This window comes from Salarias fasciatus, chromosome 12 (genome assembly GCF_902148845.1).
Source record: "Salarias fasciatus chromosome 12, fSalaFa1.1, whole genome shotgun sequence".
Lineage (NCBI taxonomy): Eukaryota > Metazoa > Chordata > Actinopteri > Blenniiformes > Blenniidae > Salarias > Salarias fasciatus.
The window spans coordinates 9,252,733-9,275,124 of NC_043756.1; the positions used below are offsets into that span (position 1 = coordinate 9,252,733).

The following is a 22,392-nucleotide window of genomic DNA, read 5'->3' on the forward strand; positions in this document are numbered from 1 at the left end:
CATCACCAAGGACATATCCTAAATAGACTAATGTGCAGCCCTCGGACACGCGACTGACGTCCTTCGGCGACTGGCTCCACGAAAATTGTTTGTGGCAGATGATAATAGCTCATTCGAAAGGTTGTTAAATTTATATTATCTTTTCATTTCCAAGGCTGTTGTACAGCTGGCACGGCTCCATGTTTTGAAATCCCTGGCAGAGATAAGGTGCCAAAAGCTTGACATCACGCCCAGCTCCTGACAGCGCACGGGGAGAAATTAGGGTGATAGCAGAGCGACTGCCAAAAACAACAGGGGAATGTGCACAGGAAAGGTGAAGCTATTTGATGGAGATGCAAGAAAAATATTGAAGGTAATCTACTTAATGTGGCAATTTATGCCTGGCACGCGGATCCTCTTAACAATGAGGTACATCTGTGTTAAAGGGATAAATATTAACCAGAAACGTAATCAGGAGTTAGAAGGAAGTTTCTGCCCTGCATCTTAATTTTTCCACAAAGTGGATAACGTGACTTTTCTGCGTCTACAGATCTCGGCTGGTTAACGGTGGTCATGGGTTGATCATCTTCTGTGTGACGGCACGTGCAGCTGTGTGTTAGAGCGCTCCGAACCAACATTTTTGCAGGTTTAGTAAGAGGAAAACAGTCAGCAGCAACCGTTCACGAGTCAGATCAACAACACAGGTCATGTATTTCCATTTTAAATAGACTCGCTAAGCCAGAGCAGCACAGGCGGCATCATTAGGCTCGCCTCAGGGAAATGTCAGAGTGATAAAGAAGACATGTCATTTGAATATTTGGGTTGATATTTGGACAAAGCTTAACTCGTTAATTTGACTAAAAATTCCGTCGATGTGTTGGAGTAGTGTATTTGCATTTGTTGGAAAATTGGATCGGAAAAAAGGGTTGAATCTCATATTTCCCACCTCACTGGCATAAAAGTGAACTACTGATGTGTGTGGTAGTTACACATTTGTGACTTCTAGTTCAAAGGTGCTTGAAGTCTGCAATTTATTCACAGTAAGAATGTTTTTAGATAATTCAGGAGCCATGAGTCTCATTTTTTCTTTAAAACGATTTGAAGTTTCTATTTTAATGCCTCCTTGTATGAAACACAACAAATTGTCCACAAACCACAGCCTTTATTTGTGGCTTGGTTTAGTTTTCTCTTAAAATTTCATCCCATCCCAAAATACAACAGAAGACCGAAGTTTGAATTTTCTGCTGAGAGTTCTGTGACCCCGGCTGCTGCAGTGTTTCTCCTCAGACCAATGCCGACTAAAGCCTGCAGCAATACCATTCCCGCAGTATTTTTTCACAAACTCATGCTCACAGTGTGACTCTGCTCTGGCTCGGTCATCAAGCGGACCAGATTAAACCCTCTTATGGGAAGGTTTTGGCCTGCGGGCCATAGGTTTGAAACCCCTGATCTATACTCGATCAAGGAGGAAAAATAACAGACTTGGTAATACACACAACCAAGGCTGTTTGAAATTACTACAAAATCAGTGTGTGAGAGACAGAACTGAGGCACAGTGTTGAATCCATCCCCGTTTTAGGTTTTAAAACAACTGGAAAGAGAGTATGAGCTGAATGACTGAAAGGCTTCACATATGTGACAGACACCATTTTCTTATGTAGCGAAGCTCACCTGCACCTCCTAGCTGGCTCTGCGGTCACTGGAGGCAAACGGAAAATGATAAACTACACTTTTACCAACATAATGACAATAAGCACACGTTTTTATGAGTTGGTAAGCCTCCACTAAAGGGAATTAAAAAAAGAAAAAAAACTTATGTAGCTTCAAAGTTAAGTCTACATCAGGACATATATCTAAATGTGCCTTCAGAGACACAGGTAGCATTGTGTCCACCTTTACGCCTCCTGTTCCACACATTTTTTCTGTGATATTTAATGAGGCAGCCAAGCCTGACCATAAATCCACCTGCCAGGTGCGGTTGGGCCTTTCTGACTCACATTTGAAGCCCTGATAAAAGATATGATCTCAGTCGGCTTGCAAAGCTCACCTGGAAAACCACATGCAACAGTGCTGATGAAATTCCCTGTTTCAGTATCACTCTTCCATACTGATTTTCCTCAGTCGTATTTTTTTTTTCTTTTAAACATTTTTGATAAATGATGTACAGAGGGTAGTGGTTATTGTTTCCACCTCACCGCAAAAATATCCTTGGTTCAGATCAATTTGGGGGCTTTTAGGTGTAGTTTGCATTTCTTCCAGTAACTAGTTTATTCTAACATTCAAAAAAAAAAAAAAAAAAAAAAAAAAAAGAATTGGTCCTATTGTTGCAAAACAGATTGGCTTCAGCAATGAACACATATTCAGCAATGAAGGATGCTGAAAAAAAAAAGGTCAACCTAATAAGATTTCAGAATTATAAAAGTTAGAGTTTTTGCACTGAGACAAAGGATTGCATTGCACTTCAAACGGCATCTATCAAATAAAAGCTCGCTGTGCATGCCCAGACCCGGATGTGGAGCTGTGTGATCAACAGTGTTGGCCGCTGTTGGCTCGTTTTATCAATTAGTAGTGGAGAGACTGCGAGCAGGGCTGCGAACGCTGCGCTCTGATTGGTCCAGCGGCAGGACTCGTAATGTGCAGCGCTCCCATATAAACCCGTGCAGACTTGACATCGCTGCGATCTGTCATGCAAGTCAAAAAGGATAGTGAGGAGTCCAGTGAAGAGAAATTGCCGGCAACCTACTTGCAATAGCCAACACTGATCCTGTCCTTTTTTTTTCTTTCTTTCTTTCCTTCTTTTTTTTTCTTCCACTGCAGAAGCTTTTTTTTTTTTTTTTTTTTTTTTGGAGCGTCATTCTTATGATTTACTCACAAACCGGGTGGCGTCTCTTTACATTTAGTTGTATCATCTGTGTTGAGAGGACGATGCCTTTGAGGACCGGACTTTTTCTCCTGATGGTGCTGAATGCATCTGCTTATGAACTGGATCAAAACGAGTCCTATTCGCCCAGGAGAGCACGCTTTTCTGCCAATAGCCCTTGTAAGTAACACACTGCTTTCTGTACTCTATTTATTCAAGCCTTACCTATTATGTGGGGATTTTCTTTTCTCTCTCTCTCTCTCTCTCTCTCTCCCGATCATAATGATTTGGCCTGTGCAGCCTTTTTTTTTTCTGTGGAAACGAGCGCGTTGATTCGCGGAGGAGGCTGCGGGATTAACGCCGTGGTTTTTGCCGGTGTCCTGCCGGCAACAGATGAGCATGGAGCTTGGCGCTGACACCTGAGAGTGCAGGCTGTGTCATGCTGTCAGTCTCTCTCCCATAGAGCTTTAGGCTGCTGCATTGCATTTTTTTTTTCTTCTTCAGTGCATAAAACATTTTATTTTATGAGATGCCTCACTGTGGAGGCTTGAAGTCAGAAAAAGAAGTAGGTTACACCACTGTGCATTTATTTCTCAGCATGCAACAGAAAAAAAAAGATAAACTGCTTGTCACTGGGGCTGTGCCTTTTTTTTGATAAATACCTGCAACCTTATCAGTGTAGAATTCTGATAAATCACATCATTTTTTTTCATAATTTTCACTGCATAGCATTAATCAGCATGGATTCTTTCAAATGTGGACTTTTCCTCTTTAACACAAAGATCCAGCTCAGTGATGAAAGCCAGTGGGCGACAGGGATGCTCATTCCTTTCTGCAGAAATTGCTTCATCATCATAAGACTTGCAGCTCACTCTCTGTATTTTGAGAGCAATCTCTGGTCCCTGATGGCAGCCAGACTTTATCTGAGAGTGCAGGTCAACATGGGGCCCCAGATTCAAAGGCTGCCAAGTAGGCTTCGGCTCCTAGGTGACATTTCCTCATAGTTATTACAAAGGATTTGAATCAGGCTGCTTGCCACTTCAGTGGATTTGCAGATGAGGAATAAAGAAGGCCAACTATCTGGACACCGTGATTTACAGATTGTGTTTGATAGATGTGTCTTGGTGGAAGGCTTGAAATCAGCCGCATACTTGGAGCTATGTCCTTGCAACCAAGATCAGTTCTAGGGATATGGATGGGAAGCCTGATTGTTGTCGTGTGTGGCGCTTGTTCAGTGATTTTACTAATATGGGGATTAGGGTTGCTGGTGAGTTGATCATCTTGGTATCTATTCCAGTCATGTGACTCTCCTGAAATGCGCATGGCAGTATTTTCTGGATGGCACACTCGCTAATCTGAATGGAGATCAGATCAATTCCGGAGATTTGACCAGACTTTGTTTAACTTATCGTCGAAAATATGATGTGGGGGCAGAATGTGTTTTGTTAAACAAGACAGAGATAAAGTGCACGGAGACTGGTGGTGGTACAGCATGGTTTATGTGTGCACAAAGGATACATGTGTATGTGTTTCTGCAGGCATGCCAACAATTTTCAGGAAACTCTTTGGTATTTCTGGTGCTGCTCATCCAAGTGCTGCTGAAAAGAACCAAACAGTGGAATATAAACCCCTGCCAAGAGAAAAGTCTAGTAGTGCCAAAGAGTTTCTGAGACTCTTAGACTTGTAAGGTGTCCAATCTGCAGTCACGTCACTGTTTGCCCTGAGTGACTGTACGTCTTTTGTGAATCACCAAAGTATGAAAATTCTCTTTTGTCCGCCGCATTTTTTCGCCGGTGCCCTGGCAACCCCCAGTGTAATGAGCTCAGAGAGTGTGCAGCCATTCCCAGTGAAGCCACTGCTGGTTCCCCTGCTGATGGTTCATTCTCTGTACCCACAGCAGATGTGGCACGCTGTCTCAACAGTGCCCTCCAAGTTGGCTGCGGAGCCTTCGCCTGCCTGGAAAACTCAACTTGTGACACAGATGGCATGCATGACATCTGCAAGTCCTTCCTATACAGTGCTGCTAAATTTGACACTCAGGTACATGTTCTTTATTCTGCTCCTTTGCACCATCCACGTAAGCCCTGAAAGATTAGAATTCATGTAACTGTGAGGGCTGAAATATGTGATACACCGCTGTTTTTTTTTTTGTTCACAGGGTAAAGCATTTGTGAAAGAGAGCCTTAAGTGCATTGCCAATGGCATCACCTCGAAGGCATTCCCGACCATCCGCCGCTGCTCCACCTTCCAAAGAATGATATCTGAAGTTCAGGAGGAGTGTTACAGCAAGCTGGATATCTGCACTGTGGCCCGATCTAATCCAGATGCTATTGGAGAAGTGGCACAGCTACCGAGCCACTTTCCTAATAGGTGAGGGCTTTGATGGCAAGATGTACCGTGTGATCTGTTCTAAAACCCAGCTGACAATAGAATATGGGGATGGCATGACAGCCTAAAGCGCCAGAACAATAGCACAAAATACCTCAGCTCCACAGCTTCTCAGCTTCATGTTCTGTTTTTTTTTTTTTTTATTCCTACTCACTGATTCTACAAATTGACAGATGCTTTGTTGTCCTAGGTTTTACGGTAAGCTGCTACAGAGTCTGATGGACTGTGACGAGGACACGGTGGATCGTGTCAGGACCAGCATGGTGTCACGGCTGGGCCCAGAGATGACCATGCTTATTCAGCTGCTGCAGAACAAGCCCTGCCCCTCCACCGCTGTGGCTGCAGCTGCCGCTGCCGCCGTCCCGACTGGAGTGGAGGGCCGTGGGAGCTGGCGCTGGTCCATGGGTCCCCATATGTACAAGATCCAGCCTAATCTGCGAAACAGAGACTCAGCCAGTCATTTTGGCAAAAAACGCTCTGCTGGTGACAGCTCCTAACTTTCTCTCAGATTCAGAAAAAAAAAAAAAAAAAACAACAAAAACAAACTCCACACACTCCTGAAAACATCATGAAAGCTCCTCTATTCCCTCGGGGTGGTCAAATCCTTCCTCTGCTAGACTGGAAGTTGCAGAAATGTGCACCTCGAGGGAATGCCGGAACGCCCATAGAATCGATATCAGTTTGATTGTTGTTAAATACTATATCCTACACTTTAGGCTTGAGAGAACCCCTCTTCCATCGACTGTTTTCAAATGTGTCCGCTCAAAGTTAGTGTTGAACACGTGGCTGTTGCGTTTGCAGCACGGCCCTGTTCACTCTTTACATCCTCCAGCTGAGATAAATCCTTGAGAAGTCTTTTGATGCCAAGCAAAAAGAAAAAGAAAAAGAAAAGAAAAAAAAAATACAGCCATAGTGGTTCATGCCTCTAGAGCACAAGCCAGTACATCAAAATACAAAACCACAATTCCATAATTCAGACATGTGTTCATGGATAGAAAATCTGTAGTTGGACTTATTATTGGTGCATTTTTAGGAATGGGAGAATATTGGTAGATGTATCTAATATTTCAGCAGTGAAATTTTGAGCATGAGTTGTGGAAATGAGTTTCATAGCAATTTTATGACACTAACATAAACACTTAAATGTACTGTATACCGAGTTAACAGAGACAGCCATAGCTCGCCCTCTAAATGAGAGTTCTCATATGGAGTGAGGTCTGTAGAGGTTTCACGATAACCTTTGAGAGGTTACCTTAAACTGACCAAAAAACTTCAAACTGCCCTGAATGCTATTCATGAAATACCAAAACTGTGTATAGCTATAGCACTTATAATTTTTTTTTTTCTTTTTTTCTGATGGCAGATGTAGCCATGGTCATGTGTTTGAAATCATTATCCTGCACATAAGGATTATCCAGGTTATGGCCAAGTCTATCAGAAAAAAAAAAGAGTCCTTTTTTTTTTTTTTTTTTCTTCTTTTGCATATCTTGTATCCAGACACTTGCAATGCATAAGACTGTTGAGCTCTACAGTAAATGTGGGACCATGTTTAATGGGATCTGTATCCATGCTCTTAACCGGGTGTGAAGCAGCCGTGTATGTGCAGTAGCTAATTAGCGCGTTCGCCAATGAGAGTGAGAGCAGCCATCTTCTTGAACTGATGATCGTCGCTCTCTGAGGTGAATCATGTCACATACACACTGGCTTCCAGTGTCAAGATGGAGAACGTCTATTTAAAAAAAAAAAAAAAAAAAAAGCCTTGTTGGAATGATATTTATTTTCCTACTATATTATTTAATTTTTTTTTAATGCATTATTGTAGTTTTAATCCGTTTACAGACTTAAAAAGCAGTTCTGTCATGGCTCCTATTTAAACATGAGCTCTATGCCAAAAAAAAAAAAAAAAAAAAAAAAAAGAAGGTGAGCTGACACTCTGGTGACTGAATGGGACCCATGTCATGACTCTGTGCTGGCCATAGGGGAACAAGGTTGGTCATTCAAGTCAGGTGATTTACTTTATGGGTGTTACAAGGGACCACAACAAAACTTAGTTTTGACACCATTTCTGGTTCTCAAAGGAAAAAGAAAAAAAAACACAAAGTTTCTGCAGCTGCCATATACACATGCTCAGAGCTGGAGGAGTGTGCACAAGATTCAGAAGTGACCAGGTTATATTCAGAGTGAAGCAAACACCAGCGTCAGGAGCCGTGTCGGAGGACGATCCTGCTGATGGCTGATGGTTCTCCCCATGAAATGTGACTGACTTCTGAGAGCTATATCACTGAAGGTTACAAACTTACCAATAATTTAAGGTTAAGGGTTGCATGCACTTGGTTTGCTCTTGACAAAGCCGTATCTGGCATTTGCTACACACCAGCACTAAATGCCAGTAAGACTTCCAAAATTTGAGTTCATGGCTTACAATCCCTCCATGCCAAGGGAAAGTTGTGCCGGCTTTGTTCTTGCTTGTCAGAATATGTGCTTATTTAAACCAAATCTCAGACTTTAGATTATACATGGACAAAACTTGTTTTCACTCTGTTAGACGTCTTGTCAGTGCTTCACATGATAAATCGCACATCACTGGTGACTAAGTTGCCGTGAAATGTGCTCACCATCCATTCTGTGAAACTTGAGATTTAGTATAAATTCCTAAGACATTAATTTGAACCCAATGAGATGGAGATCCACCCAGCAACGTACCACCTGAGCCAAGACTGCCTCCTAAAAACCGTTGCTAAGTGAATTTGAGATGTTTTTCCACACTGTGGCTCTTTGTTTTTACTCCAAAACGACAGAAAAGACTGTAGCTGCACATTAAAGTAACAATACTCTCCGTAGAGTTTGCTCATTAAAGTCATACTCCATTATATGGCCTTTTAAGATCTAAGACAATCAGTCTGCTGAATCCGACATCTTTCACATCATGATCAGAATAGCTAAAAGAAGAACACACCTTGCTGTGCTGTGTATGGATAAACTGTGATTATTTTTGCCTATTCAACATTTCGCCATCAAATCAGAACCAAACTGCTGAAATCAAACTTACAAATTGCGTATAAAATAGTGAATGGAAGTAATTTAGTCCAGAGCCGCAGTTGCTGAGCATGGCCTTCATGCTGGTGTTTGCTTTTATCTGTATCTTGCAGATAGTGGTTTGGCACCATGAGGGTATCAGATCTAATCAACCGCTTGAGTTAGTTCGCAGTGAATTAAGGGAAAATATGTGTGCACAGTGAAAATGCAATATAGAGGTTAACTTTTAGCTGTGTCTGGGTTCAATTCAGTTCAGTTTTGCACCATTTTAGACGATTACTTCTCTTGAAAAGATCATTTTTTTTAATCTCAGAATTCTTCTTCTTCAAAAAAGAAAAATTGAAATGGTTTTGTTTATGTTTTTATTGTTCCTTTTGTTTCTTCATGCTGACTCATGTTAAAATTTGAGCCCAGCCTTTCTATTAAAAAAGTAAGCCTCTATATTGCTCTGGATTAATAAGGTTGAAGCACAGACCAGAAAATGAGATGTTTTATTTTTCCATGTCAATTTATTAGCTATGTTAAGATTTCCAAACTATGCAATAATCACACACAAAGGATTCACAGCAACATGGAAATTGACCTTTATTTCATTCAGTGCCAGGTGATGCTGTGTGAATAATGCAGCAGCGCGTGTGCTCTCATACTGCACTCACAGTGTGAAGGCATTGCTCCTCTATAATGCTTTCTGTTCCTGTGTTTTTTTGTAAACTCTTTTGTTCTGTGAATATGATCCTTTATTTGTGTGTGTGTGGTGCGTGCATGCGGGTATGTGTGCATGAGTGAGTGGGTGGGTGTGTGTGCGTGTGTGTGTGAGTGCATGATGGGACAGCTGTTTTGAAGGAATCACTTGGGAAGTTAAGAGATATAGTCACACTGTAGTATATCCTAGCTTATATTTTATGTTCATTATGCACTTTGCATCTTAACCACTATAAAGGGCATTGAAACATTCAGTACATTTGCAAATGAGGCATATTTTATTTCGAATGCAGATGAGTTTGAATATTTTTTTTTTCTTCTGTTTTTGTTTTTGCATCCTGAAGGGTCAGGGCTTCTTCATGTACTATTGATACATATGTCTGTATCTCTGTTGTTCATGGGTAAATCCAAAACCCAACAGCTGCTGCTAAACTGTTACTACCCTGTATGATGCTGTCCGGATGCCCCTCTTCTGAGGCCGCTCTGGTCTGATCTGCCGCCACACAACGAGCCCAGCATCAGTCCACATCCACACACCTTTATGTCTATTCATGTTTTTTTCATATTTATTTTCTATGACATTCCTTGTATCAGACATATTTGGCAAGGGCAAATTGACTGTTTCCTCACCAAGTAAAATGTAATGATAATTATAGAGAATGTACCTGTATACTGAATGTTTGTTTTAACGAGGACATGCCCAAGTTAGACAACCAATGAAGGCTATCAGGACAAGCAAAAGTGAGACAAGCAAATAGGCTTTTGATTTCTTTCAGTGTCAGATTTTTTAAGCATAGGGTGCTCAAGGTGGTACTGCAGTATCGTTAAATTGACCCATGGTGAGTTTTTGTGAAACTGTTCCTGTCAATCCCAGAGACTAAAATCTCCCTCACTTCTGGCACTTCATGGTACTCTTTCCTCTCAAGACTTGAAATAGATTGATATATGTTGTTGTGCTTAAACAAAATCAAAAAGCTTCAGTGACTAGTAAAGTTTATTTTGTATTCATATATAAGTGACAGTTATTTTACTATCAGAGTCAAAAAAAAAAAAAGTTATTGCAGACTTTAGGAGAATACTGAAGTTCCTGATACAGATGCTATGTAACGCATGATTGACCCTTGTGAATCACTTGCACTTTAAAATATACCCATACACATATATGCCCATACTGTGTATATGTTTGGGTTTTTTCCTCTGTACTGAAAAGTCATGAAAGATACAAATGCATCAATTGTGTGTCTTTTGCTGATCGGAAATAAAATATTTATCATATCTGGCATATGGTATGAAATATGTTGCTTTTCCTCTTGTCTCACTCATTTGCATTCATCATAGTTTGCTGGTATTCATAAAAATCCACCAGTATAAAGCACTCCAGACCTACATTTTCCCCAGATTGCTTCTAGGGCAGATCTCTCCAGAGAATTCAGGGAGGACAAAGCAGCAGGAAGAATCTGAGGGTCAGGGACGTGCCTTTTCACCGGATTATGTATTCCTTTTTACTGTTGCAGGGCAAAACTTCTTAAAATACATCATTTTAATACTGAATTGAATGTACATTTGATAGAGCAAAAATTTAAAAATAAGCTTGGAGATGCATTTATGTCCAAAAATACATTAGAAAAACACATCCACCTGCATCCCACTTGACTATGGACGAAGGCAGGGTCCTGAACACGTCACCCGTCCACTATGATAGCAAACAGAGAGACAGTCTCACAGTCACATCCACAGAGGCAACGTTTAGCTGCTGATACGTGTTTTTGGACCGTTGAAAGACCCTGAGAATCCCATAGAAAATGGCCCGCAGGTCCAACTCGCACATGAGGGACCACGCCGATGTGCAGTCCACAGAAAGTATCATGGAAAGCATAAAAACCCATGATTCACATGCTTGTTGAAACATGATGAAGTAGCATCTCTGTTTAGCACAAACCTGACCAGATGATTGTTATGGTTTACTACACACCCTCAGTGTGTGTGACCAATCCTGAGGGACCCATGCAGGAAGCTGAAGGACACGCAGAGCACCTCCTGATGAAAATGAACTTTCTTAAACTTCGGCACAAACGAGCTGAAACTGCAAAGTGACTGTTTGGTTTGAGAGCCTGCGGAAAAGAGGGGGCAGAATGCAAGAGGCTCTGTGGACGCTAATCTCAGTCAGAGGGAGATATAATTTCATGCCTATTTAGAGAAGAGTCCTGAAGGGCTTTCTCATCAGCCGCTCTCCAGTCTCATGGATAGGTGATGCAGCAGCTCTGCACACACATTCTATCATCTCCATCTTTAAAGAGACATCCACTCTCCACTCATCAATGACTTGTAACACAAGCATGATGTACACTGCACAAACACTTTGGAATTTCGCCACACGGTGTGTTTGAAAACCTGAATCCCTGTGTGTCTTTCTGCCCAGCTACACAGATGCAGTTACTGAAGAGGGCAACTTTTAAAAGTAATTCGGATGGAATTGCTGCTTTCGACACAGAGAGAAACGTCTTGTTGCCAGGAAACATTTGCACAGATTTTTGACCCTGTCTGTTCACTTTGTTGCCTGTTGCTTGGACTGCTGCCGAGTGTATCGCCCTGACAATCACAACCAGCGTAATAATGAATAATGACGAAATTAGAATATCATTATGCAGATGCAATTCGTGCCATCTGCTTGTGTTTTTTTTTTTTTTTAATTGATCTTGCTGCTTTTTGGACCTACTGCGTTACATCAGATAGATTGTTTTAACACCCTCTGCTTTGAAATGATGCCGTGTAAAACCTTCTGCACAAGCATGTCTTTAAAGTTCATATACCCACAATGCACACACACAATAACACCATAAAAGGAGGCACAAGAGAAGACGTTTTCACAAAAGGTCTGGAGGTGCTGAATCCCCCCCCCCTGCAGGTAAATTTGACTTCAGGGTCTATGATCTTAAAAGACCATCAAGCTTCTGCTTCCAAACAAAACTGTCATTGTTCGTCATTGTTTTAACGTCTTGATCAAACTCCGAAGGAGAAAAGCAATGAATCCATAGTGCATGCATAGTGTCAGCAATTTGATGGGACAAATGAACAATGCGCTGTGGTTAGTGCGGTACGGCAATTACTTCTCCCCTCTCCCAGTGTGTTTTATATTCATTATGTCCTTCTCTTTCCCATGAAACTTGTGGCATATTCATCAGCAGTGTGACAAATTAGATGTGCAGTGAAATGGAGTATGACTGAGAGCAGTGGAAGATTAGATCCACTCCAATCTTACCCAGCAATCACTATCCCTTCATTTCTGTGGGGAAATACCCAAGGACGGGAAAGAAAATTAGATCAAATTTTACTGAAGAAAGAGCTGGAGTGGCAGGGGAAAGAGATGAAACAGAGCATTTTCCATCTCTGCCAAAGCATCTCTCTCAAAGCATTTGTCTTGGAATCAAATGCAAGGCAGTTTTTTGGCTCTGTATACACTGTATGCATCAAATTATTAATCTATTGAATAGCACAGACAGCACAGGTCAATACATATGTCACCATCCTGTTCCACAGCACCATATGATTTGTCCTCCTAATGTCTCCCCAGCCAGTGAAACTAATGAAGCCAACAGAGCAGCAGCCAATTACTTCAGTAGTGCAGCTGAAATGCTCTTGAATGCTCTCACACTGAGCTTTCTCCTGGAGCACCTGACTATTTTAACAACTCTGCAACTCAACTCTGTGCGCCAGAAATATACAGGCAGGTTCAACCAGTAATCATCAGTCCTTTCAAACACAGTTTCCTTTGCTTTCGCTTTTGCAGCAGAGATAATTTGCAGCTTTCCTTGATGCCAGTTGTTCTCCTGCCTTTCTGTAAGACCTGGAGGAAATGCTGCGACTACACAAGAAACACGCCTACACAAGACTGGGCCGCAGATGAAAAAACGCACATGTAAAATCTTCCACAGAAAGCATTCACACTGAGTTCAGATGTGAGGAAAACACAGAGAGCAAGATAGGACTGAAAGGTGCAGCATATGTGTGTCCATTTGGTTTTGTGTCCGTCCAGTAGCTGTTTGGCTGGAGTGTTATTAATCCATCAACATTTGACAGACACTGAGTTGTACATTTTGTGCTCAGACTGTAAACTACAACTTAAAAGCAATGCAATTAGATAATAATGCTCTTAGTTTTGGGTAATCCATTCTGAATGAAAGCTTCTTTAAATTTAATGTAGTATGACAGAGACATCTAGTGGCTCCAAACAGGCTGCACTGAGCTCCTCCTTTATACTGGGACACAAAGCATTAGTTTCTTTGGCAAAGACAAATACACCGAGACTCCACTCTTCTGTCCAAACATGCACAATGTCAAAGCAGGGTAATATTGCAGATTGAAACTGTTATTGCAAAAGTGCCAGAATTCATCTATCCATCTTTGATACAATTGCTTTATGCAACCCAGGCTGACAGGAGGCAGGATCTGACCTCAGCTAAAGGGCGATGGCCGGTTACACCTGAGACAGGTCGCCACTTCAACATAGGACACTCAGAAAGACAGGCGGTCTTTACAGAACTGCACAGTCAAGTAGTGGGTAGTACCTTCTGGTCACAGGATAATGCTCCTGTTTCGAGTCAGGTCAGAACCTTTCTGGGTAAAGTTTTTAAGTTCCCCCCATGTCAGCCTGGGTTTTCTCTGGGTGTTACAGCTTCCTCCCACAGTCCAAAATAATAAACATGAATTTTGAGTTGAATTGGTGACTCTAAATGTGTAAATGAGCTCCTGTTTGTCTTTATGTGTTTGACCTGTGCGGGGTTTTTCCTCACTTCCTCCAGTGTCCTGTAACCCTGATGGATAAAGCCATACAGCAGTTGGATGAATGGCTGAGGACAGTTAGGTAGACTAATACATGCAGACAGGGAGAGCTGGAGCCACTGTGTTCATTGTGTAAACCTTTTCTGAGCACTAGCGCACTCTGCTGCCTCAAGCTGCATCCTTCAGCTTCACTGACAGTCCTCACTATGCATCGTTCACACTGGAGATTTAAAAGAAAATGTTGTATCTTATACAACATGCTCTCTCTGCCTTAAACAGCTACATTTCTATTGAAAGCTACTGTCACATAGCAACTTGATGAGTATATTCAGTTGCATATTGGCCACAAAAAGGCTGTGTTCGGTTTCAGTCAGTGTAAAATGACGCTATCTCCCCTTTCAGCTGCCATCACCCTCCTATTTTGCTGTATGATGAATTAGGGCTATTTGTGGTAAACTGTACTTAGCCCGCTTCTCGTGTTACAATGAGGAGGACACCCGGTGGAATCAGTGAGAAAGGCTTTTAGTTTTGGTAAAAGCAGTCACAGAAGGTAAAGGGAGAGTGTTGCTTCAAGCCCCCGGAGAACACTGCTGCAGTGATTAAGTCATTTACCCATCAACTTGGACACCCTGAAAGTCCCGAGGTGTCAAACAACTCTCTGATGACTTTGAGTTTTTCCTGCAGCTGCTTTTGAAGTTCAGATTTCTTTGTTTGTCTGGATCAGGCTTTCAGGGTCTGTGTAAAACTTAGCGAAGATCAACTTTTATTTTACAAAACAAATTACGAAAGACTTTGGTAAATCACTATTCATTGATAAATAAAGGTATTTTCAAAATGCTGACAGATCCCTTATATTCACTGAATTAACAATATCAATTTCTTGGTTACCTAAACAAAGACTCATTTTGCCATTCATAGCATGTTTTATTATTACTTTGCTTAATTCACAGTCAAAGAGAAAAAAAACAAGAACTGAATTGAAAATATGTCAATTTCAAAAAGTACTGTCATACATTTAAACAACAAAAAAGCAGTTTAATATACTCATGTGAAGTTATCTTTCACCTAAGTTTTATATCTTACATCAGGATCCTCACACAGCCCAGTTTGAGTTCAAGTGTTGGCCCGACCAGTTACAATATAACATAATAACTTTATAGTATAACATTTTGGACAACTGAAAACTTTTTATATTTTTTTTCTGCAAGATGTTTAATAATGTATGATTATGTTATGAAAAGGTTAACATTTAATTCATTCTTTTATTATATCAAACCTAGTTGAAAAACAGCAAATAGCAAGTTCAACACTGTCCTATTTTTATTCTGACACAAATCAATGTGATAGATTAAAAAATTTTCAGAATATACATACATTTCTTACTGAAACATTGCTATACCCAGTGAATAAGCTAAACACACTTGCTGTCTGATGAGAAAACCTGCAGTGGACCTCCTTCTCCATTTTATTCTTTCTCTGTCATCCCATGGGCTCGATTGTACCTTCTGGATGTCCTGCTTTGACCTGTGGGCCAAATGTTTGACATTTGAGTCTGACCTGATCAAAAAGTATTTACTTTTTTTCCAGAGCAGCATTTCATTGTCTAACCATGCAATTTAAATAAAATGTATTACAGCTATATTTACTTTCTTTGACCTTTAGTATTTCAGCCAGTGGACACTAACCTGTGTCTCTCTTCTCATCTCTGCTCTCTCTCTCTCTCTCTCTCTCTCTCTCTCTCTCTCTCTCTCTCTCTCTCTCTCTCTCTCTCTCTCTCTCTCTCTCTCTCTCCTACACACAGGTTTTTATCTGTAAAAGTGCTTAGGAATGACAGTGTTTTACTTTGCACTGTATAAATAAAGCTGAATTGAAATGAATGGTGACTTGGCTTATATATATTACAATGTCATAATCATTTAAATAGAAGTGAAATAATGATGATTAGGTCATTCTAAATGCTTAGAATTAAATTAAATATATACACTTTATTGCGTTTTGTAAAGAAAAACAATGCTTCTTTCAAATTGATACATTTTTGCTTGCTCATCACTCAGGAGGACAGTTCTAAAGGATATTATAATAAGATTTGCATAGTTGCTCATTTGCATATCTAGGTCAAATCAGATGATGACGTCATTTAAAACGATACATTGTTGCAAACTCCTCGGTCAGGAAATACACTTTAATGCTTTTTATTTTTTTAAGGAAAACAACGTTGCTTTCAAATTGATACATTGTTGCCAACCCCTCGGTCAGGAAAGTTCCTAATGACGTCACCATACAGAGAGAAAGAGCCATATTGGGGCAAAGTGCGTCACGTGCCGTGACAGCGCTACAGCCATATAAGGCAGCTTTTAAATGGAAGTACAGACATCTTTAGACATACATGTATTGTGTTTTACTATTCATTTACAAAAGTAGAAATTTTAAATCAAATCAGATTGGTGTATTGTCTCATATATCACACATTTTAATTTCGATTAATTATATATATATAAAATTAAACGTTTCCTGTTTGTAGTTTATTCTGTCAAGAGTCCATTCATTTCATTAATCATATATTCAGTTTTATAATAAACAACTGAATATACATCTTACAGTTCCATTACATGGGGATTGAAAATCTTTGACATATTTAAACCTGTTTTTTTACAGTAACACTAACTCAGCTAAGTAGTCGTTACTTTTAAAATATTTTATCTCAGTTTCTTTTTTAAAGAAGTAACCATAACTAATTACTTTTAAAAAAGTAGCTTGCCTAACACTAGTGTTGACATGCTGTGGGGATCAATATATTATTGTTATTATTATTACCCACCATGCCAGTTCTATTGACTTTACAATGTGATACTTTATGTGTTTATCTCTATGACGTGGGAGGAGTAAAGGTGTTTTCCATTTTCAGTCACTTTAGCATGAATACAGTCTATTACCTTTACTGTAGCTTTTATAACTGAACTCCACCAAATAACAATTTGCACCGAAATAAGATCCCTGAGTAAGTCACAAGGACCGCTTGCTTGTTCACATGTTCTTTATCTGGTGGTTATTCTCCTGCTTGTCCCTGAAAAGTAAAATAATAATCCAACAACATATGACATATGTTGAGATCATCTGAGATATTGAGTGAGTAAATTAATGTTTTCAAAAATAGTATCCTGTAAAGGTGTTGAATTATATAGTTTAAGATTATTATTCCAATATGGACATACAGTAAATACAGCTCTAAAGTGGGTCTTGTGTATTATGTAGCCAATATGTCATGTAATTTCATTTAATAAGTACACGTAAGAAGATGCGTGGAGTCTTCTCATGTGACTCCTGTGAATGTGATTTCCCCCTTTCATGACTAGAGCATGAATGGAATTTTAAATCAAAATATTACGTGGTGTAAATACATGATAGACATCAAATAAATTGTAGTCTGCAATATACACACTGAGGCCAATGCTTCAGTGTCAACAACAGGCAACCTGGAGGAGCCCAGACTTTTAATGAGTCTTGCAAGTCACCTCCTGGTCACCACCTCATGGCAGCTTCATGATCTGGACATTTGCTTAATGCAGAACTCACCATGAACACATGTAAACAACAGGGGAAATAAGTTTATGATGTAATATAGTCATTACAACAGTGATATAATGATATAAGGTTGTTGTTTATGGCTGACACAGAGGTGGCTGTGATGAGAAATAAGCAGCATCTCAACAAACCAGTAAATATAAATAAGATTCAGTAGATTGGAAAACAACAACCACAAAAAGTGTTGTATATAGAATATAACACACAGCCCAGGATAAAGTCAAGAACCAGCTAACTAATTCTTTTAACCACAATTATACACAGGGTAAGGGTTAAAAATTGGCTAAAAGTAAAGGAATATGAGATAAAACTTAGAACTTACAATTCTAATTCTCATGTCTAAATGAGAGATGCTTTACATTATAGGCTTAAAACTGCATTGAAATGCAAAATAACAGAATTTCAAACATGCATTTCAAAATACGATTAATCATGATTCACTAACGAAATTCTGTGATTTTCTTCAAATCCCAAAATGTTTGCATGAGGTTAATCAGTGACTTGAAATTCCATGTAAATGTGTATCTGCAACTGCAACTCTTTTACACTTGTACTGTTTTCATCCATATCCATCTAGATAACAGCATGTCTAAATCAAAAGTCAGAGATGTCACATTTGACCTATGGTAAATGTTTCAAGCTGAAACTCAGAATTAGTAACATAATTGACTTTTAATACACCACAGTTGCCACTGTAATTTGACTTTTTGTTTGAAAACAGCTGAGAAATATATCAACTTAAACTGTTACATTACACTGTGGTTTTGTCTCTTGCATGAATCTTTACTATTTTGTTGTTTTGTTCAGACGGTTTACTTTGTTTTTAGAATAAATAATGATAGAAGTAATAATTAGGATGCAAAATCATTAATTTTTTTCATAAAACCCACACATTTATCATAATACAGACAAAGTAGAATATACAAGGTTTAAGGTCAAAATTATAAGTTTTACAGTAACAGACAATTCTTCTGAAGATTTCCCTGATGTTTTGGATTAAAGCATGTGGCAGGAAACTTTTTTTTATTGGATCCCAGCATGTTAACAATTTATTTTACAATATAATCGACATGAGGGAAACATATTAAACAAATCAAGAAATTATGAATTCAAAATGAAAAAAAGAAAAACATCCAACTTGAAGGATGAGGGAGAAATATGCAACTCTGAAGTTGAGCGAGCTCCTGCACTTCCAAATAAGTTTTCAGCTACTTTCAAAATACTTTTTCCTCATGAAATTGTGTATGAAAAAAAGTACTTAAGTGAATTGAAGACATTAGATCACGACGTTATAACCTAGAAAAGTTGACAACAGGAAAAATTGATACAACCAATTAAGCTCCACTCATCAAGGCTTTTTGTGTTAGATCCTTTAATGTGCATTCGATCTGCAGTCCTCCTTAAGTGTCTCTTTTTGCCACATTTGAGCCCTGAGTGCCCTCCATACATCTCCTGCGGAGGGACAGGCTGTCTGTCCATGTTCCTGTCTGCGTCTTCGGTCTCAGTCAAGCATTGCGGGCTGGCGCCGCCGCCTCTCCACTTCCACAACATCAGGTGTAATGTTACTGTTTGTTGTGGCCTGAGAACACTAATAACATGGCTGCAAAACAATGTCGGTGGCAAAGCTGTTCAGCATCACCCGGGATCACTCAACCCCTCAGGACCTGCCGCTGAAGAGGCTTATCGGTTCCTCAGAAGACCCTGAATGAATGATCCACCTTTTAAACAGTGATCACTGAGCCGGAGCAGTTTCACTTGTTTAATACAAAACCTCTGTATTGTCTTTGACTGCTGATGATCATTTATTTGTGGATTATATACATCTATTGCTCTATTATTATTTTTGATGAAACTCACCTGTTTCTGACCTGAAAATTCAGAGAAAAAGTTGTACATTTTTCTTCAAAATGCCGTGATGATTGAAATTTTCTTTGTTATGGCCCGCTGTGCAAGTAAAAGTCACTTGCCTGTCTTATTCCCGGGCTGAGCCTCGTAATTACTCCACCTCACACAGAGTGAAGGGCGGATATGAGAGGTGTTGGTGTTCCTGTAAGGTGAGACGCACGGGAGCTGCAAGTGTGTGCGCAGGCAGGCAGTTGGGGTGTGGGTCAGTGTTTCAGAGAGGGGCAGATATGTCAACCTTGCTCATTAGTCCGGACCCTTGAATGATTTAGGTCTTCGGAGGCCCTCACTCACCAGTCATTAAAGGGGATCCATCCGGCAGCATCAGCATCATCACCAAAGCGCATTTGGACGCAAACCAAAGCAGCGGGGATGCATCCCAGTTCAGCTACCTCCACACCTTTTTCCGTGAAGGATATTTTGAGACTGGAGCAGCAGCACCATGCCTATGAGAGTGATTTTTTAGGGGCTGACCAAGTTGTGCCGCTGCACCATCAGCAAATGCAGACTGCGCCTCCAAACAGCGACTTTTATGAGCCGTGCGTCTCTGAAATGCAAAGTCAGCTCGAAGCAAAGAGGGAGATGAATGAGGAAGGTGAGCTATACATGCATCTACATCACTGTCACGTGCAGTGTTTTTTGACAATTTACTTGTGTCAATGGGTGCAGGCCGCCCCAGATCAGTGAACCCGCGAGTATGAAGAGGCCTGCGCCCTGACGCGCTTTTAATTTTCATTTGGATGAAGGCACAGAAATCGACTTCTCTTTACATTCAGTGATTCACACTGCCTGTAGAAACCTCTGTTTTCTTTTGGGTTTCTATCACCTGCACATGCACATGCAAACAAAACAAAACAAAACAAAACAAAACAAAAAACATAAATGATAAACGTAAAGAGGTGGTTTGTTTTTCAATGAAAAATGAAAAAAAAAGAACACAAATTGCTTTGAACAATAATCAAAAGTACCCATGAAAACAACTTAAATTATTTAATTTTATTTATGAATTCATTAGTTTTTTCAAAACTATTTCAGCATAATTTCTGGTGGCACAGAAGAGTTCAGATGTTTCGAAAAAAAAAGTAAAAATGTTTCTTTTTTGCCAAAAGGAAAGAAAAGTGACGCGTTTCAGACATTTTCTTCTTTTTTTTTTTTTGTTTTTGCCAATGTTTCTTGAAGTTTAATTACGTTTATTGACCCATCTTGCAGACACGAGCGGTCTCCACAGTTCACCTGAGTACGACAGGAGAGGCGCAAACGGCGGAGCCAGGGCGCGCAGGAAGCCGCGGGTCCTCTTCTCCCAGGCGCAGGTGTCCGAGCTGGAGAGGCGCTTCAGGCAGCAGCGCTACCTGTCCGCCCCGGAGAGGGAGCACCTGGCCCTGCTGCTCAAACTCACCTCCACGCAGGTGAAGATCTGGTTCCAGAACAGGAGGTACAAATGCAAGCGGCAGAGGCAGGACCAGTCCCTGGAGCTGGTGGGCTACCCGGCGGCGCCCCGGAGGGTGGCGGTGCCAGTGCTGGTGCGGGACGGGAAGTTCTGCGGCGCGGGTTCCGGTCCCGCACCGTACAATGTGACATTTGGACACAACGCCGTGTTTGGATATGGAAACAGCGGGGTGTATTCCTGCAGCTTTGTTTCCCCCGCAGCGCAGGTGTCCAACGATTTACTGGGAAACGACGAAGGTTCCTTCAGCCACGGACATTTCCAGGCGCTTTACAGGGTGTGAGAGGCTGCAGGTGAAAACAAATAACTCAAAACATGTGGAAGAAAGACAGATGGAAAAAGTTTAATGTATATTTTCTGTTTCGTTTAAACTTGTTTTTTTTCTTTAGTTGTCTTGAAAAAAAGGTTTATTTTTGTATTTCTCTGAGATGAATTATAATACTAATTTTAAATATCCTGTGTTTCTGTGAGTTCCTTACAACTTTAAGATAATTATTGTTTGTGTGTGTGCTTTTTTTTTTTAAACAGGGATACTCTGGATTGTATGTTACACTGACTCCAAAATAAAAACAAGGAAAAAAAAGGTTGAATAAGTCTTTTCTTGTGGGGACTTACGAAGACAGTCAAACGATTTCATACGAGGACGAAAAATAAAATACCATTCTGCTGAAAGTTTTATGTTGTTTTTTTGTAAATGACACCCTGGTGTCTTGAGAAATGGGGTAAAATGCAAACAAAGGTCAAATTAATATAAAATAAGCATCACAAAAGAAGTACAATTTGTTTACTTTTCGGACAGAAAAAATATTGGAGTATTTATTTTTGCTGAAACTATTGCCTTAGTGGGGGAAAAAACAAATTCGAAACTGAAAAGTCAGATGGAAGCAACGGATTACAAATACTCGTATTGCTGTAATTAAACAGTATTTGAGTTTGCATACATTTGAGCATTTTTACATTTGTAACGTTTTTTACAAAATGCAAAATACTTCACTTATGTTACCAACAATAGGACTCACTATGTAAATAGTTCACCTATATATTTTTTAATTAAAAAAAACTATTTGTAAGACCACACAAACTCAACTTGTCGCATAAATGTGTTTTGAACATATTTTACAGAGGTAAAATAAATTGAAGAGGCTATCAATTAAATGACTGTTAAAAAATAATCAATACTCCAATTTTTGATGAGAATGCACTGTGCTGACTTTGTAATTAAATAACCGATGTTGCACTTGAAGATAAATTACATAGCTGCTGACACTTCCTCAGTCAAGATCAAGAAATGAATAAGAACACTCCATAAACACAAGATAAAAACAGAAAAAAAAATATCATACCTAATCACTTAATACTTAAATGAAAGTAAAACCCATCAATCTGTTTAAACGTAAAATGTTCAGATCAATAAATCCATTAAAGGCAAATTGCAAGACTGGCGAGATGGAGCTTTTCTTTCCCTTATGAATGGCTGAGGTGACATCTGACCCGGCAGCACTGCTCTATCAAACCCTCCTCATTATTGTTCCATTCACAAATCCACTGATAAGGCTGGAGAGCTTGTCCTGTCCCGGAGCTCTGCTTGGTAAACAAACCCGCAGACAGAGTGGCTCTTTAAGTTTTTCAAACTTTCAATCAACCTCGGAAACACTTCCAGCCTGAGCTGTCAATGATGCGCCACAGGACGCGAATCGCGCCAAAACAAAGCTGTTAAAGG

At 40.0% G+C, this 22,392-nt stretch overlaps 2 protein-coding genes across 2 annotated transcripts; both read left to right on the forward strand.

Moving 5' to 3' along the window:
• The first annotated feature begins 2,821 nt into the window (after window positions 1–2,821).
• stc1 (stanniocalcin 1) lies at window positions 2,822–6,108 on the forward strand. The gene is made up of 4 exons (XM_030104825.1): window positions 2,822–3,019; window positions 4,737–4,879; window positions 4,998–5,209; window positions 5,418–6,108. The coding sequence occupies exons 1-4, from the start codon at window positions 2,839–2,841 to the stop codon at window positions 5,722–5,724; spliced, it is 843 nt and encodes a 280-aa protein (XP_029960685.1). The 5' UTR covers window positions 2,822–2,838; the 3' UTR covers window positions 5,725–6,108.
• A 13,492-nt stretch (window positions 6,109–19,600) lies between these two features.
• Window positions 19,601–20,955, forward strand: nkx2.7 (NK2 transcription factor related 7). The gene is made up of 2 exons (XM_030104156.1): window positions 19,601–19,823; window positions 20,438–20,955. Exons 1-2 carry the CDS (start codon window positions 19,601–19,603, stop codon window positions 20,953–20,955), a joined length of 741 nt encoding a protein of 246 aa, XP_029960016.1.
• The last annotated feature ends 1,437 nt before the right edge of the window (window positions 20,956–22,392 follow it).

Excerpts from the sequence above, each read along its gene's own strand:
- stc1 (XM_030104825.1), top strand. The coding sequence starts at position 2,839 with ATGATTTACTCACAAACCGGGTGGCGTCTCTTTACATTTAGTTGTATC. Across the intron at positions 3,020-4,736 it reads CTTTTCTGCCAATAGCCCTT|CAGATGTGGCACGCTGTCTC; the intron begins GTAAGTAACACA and ends CTGTACCCACAG. Across the intron at positions 4,880-4,997 it reads CTGCTAAATTTGACACTCAG|GGTAAAGCATTTGTGAAAGA; the intron begins GTACATGTTCTT and ends TTTTGTTCACAG.
- nkx2.7 (XM_030104156.1), top strand. The coding sequence starts at position 19,601 with ATGCATCCCAGTTCAGCTACCTCCACACCTTTTTCCGTGAAGGATATT. Across the intron at positions 19,824-20,437 it reads GAGGGAGATGAATGAGGAAG|ACACGAGCGGTCTCCACAGT; the intron begins GTGAGCTATACA and ends CCCATCTTGCAG.